Source organism: Melozone crissalis, unplaced genomic scaffold (genome assembly GCF_028551555.1).
Source record: "Melozone crissalis strain CALT ecotype California unplaced genomic scaffold, PUWL_Pcris_2 ptg000036l_1, whole genome shotgun sequence".
Taxonomy (NCBI): Eukaryota; Metazoa; Chordata; class Aves; order Passeriformes; family Passerellidae; genus Melozone; species Melozone crissalis.
This window is the reverse complement of record NW_026535814.1, coordinates 12,381,277-12,394,293: the sequence shown is the minus strand read 5'-3', so window position 1 is coordinate 12,394,293 and position 13,017 is coordinate 12,381,277. Positions and strand designations below refer to the sequence as shown.

Sequence of the window (13,017 nt, the reverse complement as noted above, 5' to 3'; positions counted from 1 at the left end):
GCGTGTGTGTGTGTGTGTGTGTACACTGCTTAGTGATTTAACTTTCAAAATCCTGATTTTGACTTGAAAGTTTGTTTTAAAAGAATGTGTCCCTGAATAATACATGCTGTTCCTTGAGGCACGTGTTCAAGCTCAGGCTTTGGATAAGAGTCTTCACTTGAAGCAGCCACTGAGAGCCGAGGGTTTGGAGTAGACAGAACTGTCTGGAAACCAGGGAGGTCACCGTGAGCTGCAGTAGCAGCCCACAGGTAGAAAGGGACCTGAATCTCATCAACACAGTCTCCCATGTTTAGCCTTTTTTTAAAACCTGAAATAGCAACAAATGCAACGATGTCAGCCAAATCAGTTCCTGTTAACCTACCAAACTTACCTTGCTGGAGGTTTGGGGCTTTTGGGAGCACAATTTTAGGACTCAGGACGCCAAAAGCTCATCTATTTCCCCTGCACATCCAGGCTTACACCAGGTGGTCCAGCAAAAGACACTGTTGTTCTTCCCAAACCCTTCCTCACTTACATCCAATTTCTTTGACATGTCCAGCACAGACTCTCCCCATCATGGTCAGAGGTCCTATCTAAGCAAATTAAAGCTGATAAATCCTGTGTGCAGTTATCCTCTGTGTGGAAAAAAAAAAAAAAACCAACAAAAAAACCCCAAATAATCTTTCAAGGAGGGGATTAAAAAAGGATTCTAAACCATAGATTTCTTCTAAACCATGTAGACTATAAGGGTGATAAAATTCCAATATCCCCCACAACCAAACATGAAACCAGCAGGAAAATGGAAAATACTCACAGGATGAAGAGAGGCCAGAAAAAGGACTGTGAAGGATACTTTCAGTCTGAAGCATGCTTCAAGTAGCTTAGATTTTCAAAGCCATTTAAAAAGTTTTGTGCACATAACTTGCTCCTGCACTCCACCATTTTTCTGACCTTTCTGCCTAATTACTTTCTCCTCCTCTCAAAGAGCAAAAGAAAATGAGAAAACAGATCACATGAGAGAGACAATGAAAGCTGTGAGCTGCATGTACTAGCAAGTATACAGAAAGTATTCCATAAGCTGTCAAATATAAGAGCAAAACAGCAATTTTCATTTTCCTTCCACTTAAAAGCAATCACAGCTTGAAACATTTAAAAGATGATGTCCCAAGTTCATGCCCAAGCCACTCAAAGTTTTCAACACAGCATCTTACAAGTGAGAGAATACTGTTTGTCTTTTTATTTGTAAACTAGAGTTTGAAATACTTTACAATATACTTTTAATTTCATTTGTCTAAAGAAATAGCATTAAGAACTGAAAGAACAGTGTGCCATTAAATGTCAAGGACCGTATTTTTAAAAACCTTTCTTAAAAAAGGTTCTAGAGGTACGATGAATTTAAGTTACATTTTACAGTCAACTACTCAAGCATATCAATGATTGAAAATGAAGTGCAAAATTGGAAGTCCAGTCACAGATGAGGCTGTAGAGCTGTGCTCAAGACTGAAGAGGTCTACCTAGGGCAGGCACAGTTGCACACTCCCCAAATTAATTCAGCCTGTCCCAGCAATGAATCCTGCAGATCTGAGCAACACCACTGATTAAGTCAGTTTGAACTACTTAATATAAATTCTCCCTTTCTAATAAGAAGGATATAAACTAAAGCTTTCAGTTAGGCAATAAAACCTTTCTAATTAGCAACAAAAAAGTATAAGTGACATGCTTACTCTGTTTCAGGCACTTTCAAGATCATAGTTTATTTACTGTAGGTAAAAAGCTAGTATACAGATTAAGGGATTTCTTAAATTTCAACTCTACAGTTATACACCATCTAGTATTCTTGTTCTGAATATTAACCAAAAGGTTTCTAAACACCTGTAAGCCCCACTATAAATCTGCATTGGTATGATGAAAAAAGTATAGAAATCAATGCTTAATTCTTTCAATGCATAATATTTACACTGAGAAATCAATGGGAAATAACAAGCAGCGGCAAAGAGGCAATAAATTTTAAAAAGCCAGGGTTTCATATAGGTTTTGGGTTTTTTTACAATAGTGTGCTAATCAGCATAATTGTATATATAAAAATTAAAATATAGCAGAGCATCCCATTACAGATATCTGAATTCTCTGAACTGCTGTCATTACTTGCTAACCATTTACATGCAACACCTGCTAGGACTGACTTTTTGTTTTTGAAGTGTCAAATAGTTCAAGGTTTATGAGACAAACATTAATTTGTGTACAAAACAAAAAACTGCACTCAAGAATTGTACTGGTCATGAGTCTTTTCCATACAGAAGTGGAGGGAAAGAAAAAAGTACCAATGATAGAAAGCAGTCTCTTTCCATTCACTAATTTTTAAAGGCAATGCATAGACTGAGAATACCTGGATGGCAAACTCCAGAGACTCTGGAAACAAACAGCTTTCACACACAGGACCTCTGCAGGAGGCCTTTCTTTGCATCAGATGGCAATGGCTGACAGCAAATAAGGGGCACCAGGTGTACAAGTAAGTAGATCTTGCAAAATACTAAGATGGGGCAGTTGTTAATATACAATTTGAACTATATATACACAATATAATGGAATGTATCCCCTCCCAAAACTGGTTTATGAAACAATTGGACCTTTCTAAACTAGCGTTATGACTCAGCTATCATTCTAATGAAAACATAAGTACACAAGAGACTTGCATGAAAATTAAAATTTATGGGGCATTTTACAGGAACTATTGACAAAGCTGCTTAATGGCATTTCTGCTTTTTAAGTAATTTTGTTATATGTAATTGAAAATATCTGTGTATAAAATGTCCTGACAGACACTTCAACATGGAGCTTTGGTGACAAACCACTTCAATAACAATGAGGTGAAAAATTAAACAAAGTATTTAAGGTAACTCAAACTGAATAGGAAATGGAATGCCAATATGGCAGTTCACCCTTCTTCTGTTGTTTTAAACAGGAAAGTCTCTTGTACCAGCAAAATCCTGTATACAGATAGAGAAGTAGGGAATACACCACTTATAATTCCCATTAAACAAAAGCCGATTCATCATGTGAGAAGGTACAAATTACAGAAAACATGAATAGTCAATAAAAGAGAAAAAACTGGTTTACATGAAAGAAGAGAGAACATTTCAGTCTGAATGCAGTTACTTTGTGAAAGCTGCTACAACAGCCCACAGAACCTCATTTGTGTTGGTTTTCATACATTCAACCTCAGGGTCTAAATCCAGGAGCTGCCGCACTCTCTTTGTGGCTAAATCATACTGCTCATCCAGGAGGGGGGCAAAAGCGTTCTCCAGGACATCTGAGGCGTGGGCTAAGTACACGAGCGCCAGCAAGCGCTTGTCCATGCGGTGGGGGTCGTTCACCCACTTGTCAAGAACTGCCTCCTGGACCTTCTTGATGAGGCGCTGTTTGATGTTGTTGTTGGTGAGAGGGTGCGTGGTCATGTCAAAAAGAAGGAAGTTCTGTTTCTCTGTTGTCAGTACACCTTTTTCCACTAGATTTTTAGCTAGCCGCTCACGGACATTTCGTAGTTGGTAGTGCAACTTCAGTGGGTTCCATGTTTCACCTAAAACAGCAAGAAAACCACACAGCAGTCAGACAAAGTTTAAGCTGCACTGCCGCAATGACTTTTTTTCCCCCTCTGTGGTGCAGAATGAGCTGTCAAAATCACAGAGCAGACTACAAGACACTGTGCTCCTGTCAGCATTTCTCTGATCCCTGCCATGGAGGCAGAGACCAGGAGAACTTCCTTGGAGCAGCTCTGGGGTCCACTGACAGTTTGAATGAAACAATAGCTAAGCCATGTCTTGATTACAGATATGAAAAATAAACAAAAACCCTGTATTGTAAAATAAAAAAAACCAATCAGTTATGCAGTATTTATTTAAATAACAATAAAAATAAAGTAAAATTAAGCACCTTTCTTCTTTTACCATGTCAGAGACCAGGAGAAGTGTTACTGCTTTTCTTCTGCCACAGAGACAAGCTAATGCATAGTTACCCAGTGTATTTCTTTATTTCTGCAGGTTTCCACTCCTCTCCCCCTTCCTGTCTCCACCATATGAAACAGTGACCATGCACTGTGAGTGTGTGTGTGCCCACATGAACCATGTATTAGACAGAGTCTTTAATGCTTCTATATAAATTATTTCTAATGCCTTTTGTTACAGCAGCAGAACTAGGCACTTCAGAGTGTGTGACTGTATGCATAGAGGAAACTGACAAAGGACAAAATCAGCATCAACAGCTCCAACTAAAACTGTTTACCACTGAGAATTCTACCTTTGCTTAAGAGCTTATTTAACAGCCTAAAAATTTTAATTCCAGCTTACTTAAGAATTTATCATAATCTCCTCCTGATGTCAAAGACCTATGCATTTTAAGGGGCAAGAAAAGGAAAAGCTTTAAGTATTTCTTAAATAGATGGAGGTTTTCCATAAATGATATGAGAATTTCTGTACCAAACTTTAAAAAATTTATTGATGAGCACAAAATAATAACAACAACTGTAAGCCACAGGTGACTTTGAGGTTTCTCCCACTGTGAGGGAGGGTGACACACACTGTATCCAAGTAACAGTCAAGATAAGCAAACAAATGAGGTGACTCCCACTGCAGAGTGAAAGGCAGAAAACCCAACCAGGCCTGAACTACACAAGTCCAACTACACATCACTGGATGCGATTCCCCAGTTTGATCATAAATGGAACTACCACACAAACACAAAAAAGTGGTTTCCTTATTACCTTCTACAGGGCAAAGGCTACTTCCTAGATTTTTGTGCAGTTGCCATGCGGCTGAAAGTCAGTGCTGTGGTGACACCTTGTGACCAAGCTCTTCAATTACAGAGACACTTTGCAGACACGGAGATGTTTGCTACATCTGCAGGAAACCTGACATTTTGCTCCAAACGTCTATATTCCCTACCTTTGCTTTCTTTAGAGGCTACCTTATAAACATCAGCCTGGCAAACATCACCTTACATGTCCACATATTTATTCACATGACGGCTTTGAACTCACACGTACTGTAACTCCAAGCAGCACTCTGCATCATTGACAACCATCAGTAGATTTTTTTTCCAGGATCGACCTGGTCCCCAAGGCAAAATTCTAACAGAGTTTATGAATTTATTAAATAAAGCAAAATAAAGCAAAACCAGTCAACCAATAAAAATAAAAACCCCCACCAAGACCCACTGAAATATTTTTCTTCAGAAGGACAGATCTCTAAACCACGGGAACCAAAGAACACTAATGCCATCCAAGAATTAGTAATTAATAAACATATGTTAGTAAAAATTATTGATTCAAGCGTTAGCCACAGCCCTGATGACAACTATCTTCACAGAGCCAAAGCTCAGCAGGGTCAGGAAAGCCTTAGCTTAACTCAAAGAAAACCTACAACACTAGTTCATTCATTAGCTGACCCTTTTTGAGCCAGTCCTAACTTGATGTGCATTGCACTGGGAAAGGAGGTGAAATGTCAGCACAAATTATGTATTTGGGACAAGAAAAATGAATTGTTTTTGCCGGCCGTAAGAGGCAAGGGGAGCTGAGTGAGAACTGAACTGCACGGCTCCGCAGCAGCCGTGCCCCTCCTGACAGGCAGTCCAGTCTCCCCCCTGCCTGACAGCCAAGGAGCAGGAGAGGGGGGATGGCAAGGACCTGAGAATGAATGGTGTGCAAGGAAGGCTGTTTAAGGTGGTGCAGAATGAATGGGAAGAACAAAGAAAACAGGAAAGCAGAGAAAGGCAAAGATATTTTGCTCATTTCTGCAGCTTATCCATTTTAAGAAGTAGCAGATTTTACACAGGCAACTTCCAAATCTCATTACCCCCAACCTCACAGCCACATTGTTGACAATGAGGGTCAACAGTGCAGGGTTTTTTCCTGTGCTGTTTGCACAAATGAAGCACAGCTCTGATCTACTCCAAGGAAGCTGCATTTATGTGCTTTGTGAAAATGGACGAAGGCTAGTGATCAATTCTGTCTGCAGCTCAGCCTGGAGAGGAGAAGGCTCTAAGGAAATCTTGCTGCAGCCTTTCTAGGCTTAAAGGGGGACTGCAGAAAAGATAGGGTCAGACACTTTAGCAGAGCCTGGGACATGAATAATGGTTTCAAAGTGAAGGAGAGCTGGCTGACATTGGATACAAGGAAGAAGTTTTTCACAATCAGACACCAGAATGGATTGCCCAGAGAGGTGGTGGATGCCTTGTCCCTGGAAGCATCCAATGTCCAGCTGGATGGTCACCTTCCAGTGGAAGGTGTCCCGGGTGACTGCAGAGGGGCTGGACTAGATGGCCTGTGAAAGTCCCTTCCACCCAAACCTGTTCAAAATTCTATGATCACTGACACTTCATTCTTTCTCAACTATTTACTAGCTTTACAGGGAAAGCTGTGTGCAAAGTACTCACCCTGAAGACTTTATTTTGATCAACAAGAAGCATCTAACATTTAAAAATATTTATTATGTTTCTTCAGTTAATGAAAAAATAAAACTCCTAACACCTCATTTTTTCTTTATGATTAATGGCCAAATCACCCTCAAGTTTCACGTGTGAGCTATGAGCTCTTCACCTCCTTTCTTTATTGCAAGATCTGAATACTCAGTGCACACGCTCAGGCTCCAAACTTCCACCAACCATCATTTCCAAACACAGGGAAAGGCAGTTACATCTCCAGGGTGCAGTCCTGATTTACTTCAGAGTCAGCAGAAGGCACCTCTTCCACTGAGTTGAGATGTCCTCTGACACTTCCATACAGATCCTTTCTGTACCAAGTTAAGTCAAAAGCAACAGTTACTTATATTTGATTAAAGGCTACAATCAACAAGAGACTACCCTAGAGGACAGACTAATTAACTTTTTTGCATATTTTCTCTCAAAAAATCTTGCAATATAATCTCTAGTGATGCCAGATAATTAGCTTTATTTGGGTAAAAAAAGCAAACATGTTATGTGCAAGGCTTACCACTAAGCAGTTCAATCCAATTTTGTACTGTTTCAGGAGGCTGGGTCTCTTTTATGTGTTTCAGAGCTTCATCAAGCAGAACATCCCCTGTAGGAGCATCTGACTTGCAAATCACCTAAGAATTAATAAAACACAGTCAGTATTTTGACATAATTCATATATGACACACACACCCATCAATAAAAAAACCTATCTGTTAGGAAAACCAAAATAATTTTTTTTAAAATAACAAACTCTCTCTTAAGAATATGCAACATTGAAAAAGGCAAATTTTCATTATCAAAAAAAAGTAGTATGTGTTTTAATTCAAAATACCTTAAGTCTGAGGTTAATATATAACTTAAATTAACCTTAATGGGCTAAAATTAAAAGCTGTATTTTGAAGGAAAGTAACTCACTTATCTAGTCAGGTCCATTACTACCTCTCAAGAACAAAGTATATTGCACTAAATCAGTTTCTGAATACAGTCTATTTTTCTGCTTCAAGTCAATTTATTGAAAATACTGAGTTAAACAATAAGGTTGCATGAAAATAACAACAAAAAAAGGTATAAAAACTAGTTTTCTTCAATATATGAAGAGATAAAAATAGGTTCATGACAACATCTGTAAGTTTTGCAGCTCTGAAGAACACACTGCCAACTAATAGAGTTTCATTTAATTACAGTTAAACCACATGTACTAGGGAAAATACACATGTACTAATAAACCTCTTAACATGCAACAATAAATGCAATACAATATAAGTCTCTTATTTAACTTCGAAAATTATTTGAGTTCTTCACTCAGAAAAGCACAACAAAAAAACTGATTCAGAGGAACATAATAAAATTCAAAAATATAACTGCTTGTTTACCAGTATAAGTAGTTACAGACACCATGCAAAAAAGTACAATTTTTTTTTCAGGAGACAAAATCAAGAGCACCAAATGACAACTTACAGATTAAACTAGCTCAAGTTAGTATGTTTAAATAAAATCCATCTCTATTTATAGAAGAATTACTACAGCTAATAATAATACTACTACAGTTAATAGTAATAATAATAGTTGTTATTATTGTTGTTGTTACTATTATATCTGGGAATTTAAATTGTTTACAAACTAGCACTTTACAAGCATCAGGGAAAAGGTACCGGGTGATTGACAGAAAAATGAATACATCAACACAATTCCATACATTTTTATATATATATATATATATATATATATATATATATATATACATATGAACAGCAGGAAATGAAAGCTCTTATTTTTCTTAACACTTTAGAGTAGTCAGAAAGGTGTTCTGGAAATGTCATATTGTTCCATAGTTCAGGGAACATCCTGTTTCTTCAGAGATGCTGGTCCTTAGCCTGATTGTAAAAAAATATTCTGTATTCCAATTTTTCAGTGATGAATCAGGTACTAGATTTGCCTGGTACTTATCAACTAAGGAAATTTCAATTATACGGAATATTTAATTTGCATTTTTCAGAATACAGCTCTGTAATTAAGCAAAGCTAAAAGATTAAGCACAGATTTTTAAGTAAACTTCATTTTCTAGTTTTAATACAAAAATTCGTTCTTGCATGAATTGCTCAGAATTGTTAGCAATAAAATACTGAAGAAAATCTGCCAAGGATTTTTTGGGATTCCTTTTGATTCTAATAACTCTATCGATTTGGTTTGCACTCTGAGCCTGTAAGGCAATGTAGAGTACCATCTTCTATTCTCAATAACCATTTGCAAACCTCAAAATTCATTTATTTGTTTCTAATATTGATGCCAGTAGACAGAACTCCAAAATGGTGTGACAATTATATATTCTTAAGCCAAATTTACAAGGATGTTGCCATGTGTAACACATCATATCCACTTACAAAGTCTCACTAAGGTCCATCAAGTCTCTGTCCACTCTTTTCTCAGTCTCATTTGACTCTCTATGGCATTCAATCATAGATTTAATGCATCTTGACCCATTCTGAAGTACAAAATACTAATCAGCAGAGATCAACCTGATTTAAGGCTTTAAGTGAAAATCATAGTAGCTATCATTCTTTCAAGTTAATTATATTAAAGCCACACTTAGCTGGTTATAAATCTGTGCTACTGCCCAAAAAACTTGAGTTTACTCTCCCTTCACCTCACCTTATCACTTGTGCCCCACCTGATGACAAGATCAAGAGAGTGGTTCCATTAAAAACTAAACTGATCAAAGGAAATTATTTCACCCCAGAATTACAACCTTGGATGTATTATTAGACAGCTCTTTCCACTTATTAGGCACAGTATTTATTTCACAGCCAAAGCTAAGGGCATGGGGAGCAAAGCCTGCAGAAGCAGGACAAGGAGGACAATTGACAGAGTAGAGACTTAAATCTGGCCAACACAGAAACAAAACTGAACTTTAGTGTTAATGGAAAACTTCAAATAAGGTGCAAAATAACACAAGTCATTCACAAGACTGATTTCTAAACTGATGGAGGTGCTGTGTTTAGGGATTTTATTTGCAGGGAAGTACTTAAGCAGAAAACAACCTTCATCTAAATTTTAAATTAATGTCTATTTTTATAGAACCCTCCTGCCTGAAAACTGAAAAGTATCTCAAATACCTTACAACAGCAGAATAAGAAAACCTCTAAATTGCATAGATTTTAGATCACTTTAAACAAACCACATGATAAAATTTTAAAAAAACCATGGAACCACGATCAAACAAAACCCAATCACAACTCAGACCAATAATTTTGCTTGTATTCTTTAGTGAATATACATACAGGTTATTTTTCCATTTTCTTAAAAACCCAGCAACCTCACAGTTAATATTTCAAGTACACAGAACTGACAAGGTTTTCACAGAATGAAAATAACTCCTGACTGAATGCCTAAGAAGATTACTGAATGCCTAAGGAGCCAAAAGCTCTGGAGGAAAAAAAAATGTGCGAACTAATCAATGCTGAATATGCTTAAACGAGGCTAAAAGAAGTAGGGACTGTTTGTTGGAACAGAGGTTCGATTTTTCTGAAGTGAAGGGAGCTGGGAGAAGGTTAGGGAATTCGCAAGCTTGCCTTAAAATTTAGAAAAGATAATATTGACAGAGAAATGTGCCATAAGAGAATTTATTTGGGGTGGACAGACAACATTTGACCAGGTTTTCAATGGGCTTATTTTACAAGTGTCCTCTAATGCTGATGAAGTAAAAATTCTTCCAAGAGCATGACCTTTGCACGTTTTGTACAAAGGGAAAATTCAGTGGTAAAAGTAAAAAATTAAGCCCTCAAATCTTCAGCCCGCTTCTATAAAGGACCGTGGAGATGTGGCCATCTTGAAGGTCAGAGAGCACAACCAATTTAACACACCAGCCTCATGCTTGAACTAGACAGTTTTATTTTCTCAGGGGTCCCAAGAACAATGATGGTTTCCTTCCCATGCAATGCAAGCAAAACTGCAACACTGTGTGCACCAGAAGTAAACTGGTGGCTTGCAGGATACATCTGATGTCTGGCAGTTATCTGTTCCTTTCAGCCTGAGCCCACATCCCACCGGCATTGCAAAATCCAGTTCCTTTGGCAGACTGTGGCAGGCAGCAACTGCTGCCACCACGCCCCAGCCAGAGCCACTGCCAACGGCTGGCCAGCAACAGCACCAGAAACGCACCCAGGGAACAAAACACGGGCACAGAACAGATACCACAGATGTTCCAAGGCACTTCATCTCATCACCGAAACAACTTTTAACTTTGCACATCTGCTTAGGTCATTACTCAGAATCATCATCTTCACATAAAGAAAAAAACCCCAGGCTTTTTCTTAGAACCAGCCGTAATTTATAGCTCCTGTATTGCGTGGAGCCTGACAAGTGAATGCGACCATTCTCCTGCACTTACCTTTCTCGTCAGCAGACTTTTGCGCCTCATTCCACAGGCCTCCAGCTGGAGACGCCCCCGCAATGCCAATTCAATTAACATACAGCCACGCAATCCTGAGGAGATGCAATCATTCCAGAACGATGTGTAACCCTGTGAAGAAGGAAAGACAGTAAGATATCTCCATCTCCACCTGAAAGAGAACAGAAAAACGGCCTTGCTGAGTTCTCTAAGCAGTTCTCCTGCTTTCACGTTTTTGAAGTAGCATCACTAGTCACTATCATTCCCGCCCTGAAAACATGAAAGAGAAGCAGCCTCATCCTCTGTTAGTTTTGACACTCAGACTCTGCCTTGTGAAGAACGGTAATCCTAAGGAAAATGATACAGAATGAAAGAGGGCAATACCAAGAACTGTGAGGTATAAAGTGTAGTTTTATACACAGTCAAAATAAACTTAGGATACTTTTAAGACATCAAGCATTTGGCATTACTGACATCACATGGCTTTATGAGTGACCAAGAAACATTAATGTGATTTTACATGCATAAGCAATGTAGCACTGAGAAAGCAATAATAAACTAAAAGTGGATATTAAGTTTTAACTATGGAGTACACTGGAAAACATAAACATGGCAATCAACACAAATCACAGAACAAATTATTTTGGCTTGAACATAATAAACTAAAAGAAAAAACCTTTCAAATAAATATTTATAACAGCTACTATCTTGTCATTTAAATCCCTTGAAAATATGTGTTTTTACAGCTTGAAGCATAGTTTTTATACAAACTGCAAACCACATTTATTCCACCAAGCACATCTCACCTACTGCGATTTCTCTATCCTTCTGCATTGACAGCTGTTTGCTTAAATGGTAGAACAGACCACTTGACCCAATACATTTACTCATCAGTATCTAGAAACAACTACTGACTTTTGTACTCCACTGTTCAACAATTATGACCAAAAAAAATTTTACAATAATAATTATTTTATATGGAGTAGCCAAGGTTCTTGCATATTTTTTAATATTTGAGTATCTAAGATAAAAGTAAAATCATTGAGAAATGTTCTGAGAAATGTTTGATATGATTCACAAAGATCTTTCCAAAGTCCTCTAGTGAAGCACTTCTGGAAATACCAACTTGGGGATACTTTATAGAAAGATGCTGTGGGGGAAGAGCAGAAGAATGTTCTGCTTTTCATAAAATTGTAAATTGTCATAACTAAGAACCAAAACTAGCATAAAACAAGAGCAAGCCAATTTTATTATTTTTGCAGATGAAAGCTGCCAACATATAAAGATATAAGGGGCATATATTTTAAGTTCACTAAATTTACAAACCAGTCCCTAACTAATGACAAATTACAGCTTTCCATGAATGTGAGAATACTTGTTTCAATTTTGCACTCAGCTATTTTCAAGGGCTGTATTATATAGATGACCAATACTTATGAAAAAGACTACAAAAGCCCCGAATCTCTAAGGTAGTTACTGAAATAGGTCCCATATATTTATTTAAAACACCATAAATATGAGTTTGGAAAGGCATTTGAGAAGTTATCTAATCAGCCTTCTACTCTAGAGCTGATACTTTGCAGGTATCAGCTACTTGTATAATGCCATTCAGTAATTAAGATTTTGGCTGGCACCAGACGTTTTTCACCAAATAACACACATGATAAAGCGCAGTATTTGCTGCTTGAGCGGGAAGAGATATGACTCCTACATTCTATTTCCAGTTAGTCTCTTTACATAATAATTTTTGAAGTCAGACAATACATACACAAACTAAAAATCTACAGCACAAACTCACAGGCACAATAAATTTACACTTCTTTATATTCACAGAAAATTTCAGATTATTATGCAAACAATTAAAGTGCTGATGCTTGTTCTCTTTTTTTAGCAATGAAAATGAATCTATTTTTAAAATTACGGTTTTTCAATGAAGTGACTTTCTACCACTCCCAGCACCAATTACCAGATTGGTGGTAACTCCTGATGGTAACTCCTCTGTTCCAGTAGTTAACATGGATGGCCATAGGCTGAGGGTTGCAGAGAAATGCAGGCTCACTCATGAGACAAGTCAGGTCAAAAATGAACACATGAGTCTCTAGTCCAACCTCCTGCTGCAAGCAGGTTCAGCTATGAAGTCAGGTCGAGTTGCTCAGGGCTCTATTCAAGCACGTCTCAAAAGCCTC

General features: G+C 37.7%; 1 protein-coding gene across 1 annotated transcript in view; it reads right to left on the bottom strand.

Moving 5' to 3' along the window:
• Positions 1-1,707: 1,707 nt before the first annotated feature.
• The window catches only part of GOLPH3 (golgi phosphoprotein 3), a 29,092-nt gene continuing 17,782 nt past the window's right edge, over positions 1,708-13,017 (bottom strand). Inside the window, exons 2-4 of the mRNA XM_054283525.1 lie at positions 10,832-10,963; positions 6,962-7,076; positions 1,708-3,556 (exon numbers count right to left, since the gene is read on the bottom strand). Of these exons, the coding sequence (XP_054139500.1) occupies positions 3,132-3,556; positions 6,962-7,076; positions 10,832-10,963 (672 nt within the window). The 3' untranslated portion in view covers positions 1,708-3,131. The remainder of the gene's footprint in view (positions 3,557-6,961; positions 7,077-10,831; positions 10,964-13,017) is intronic.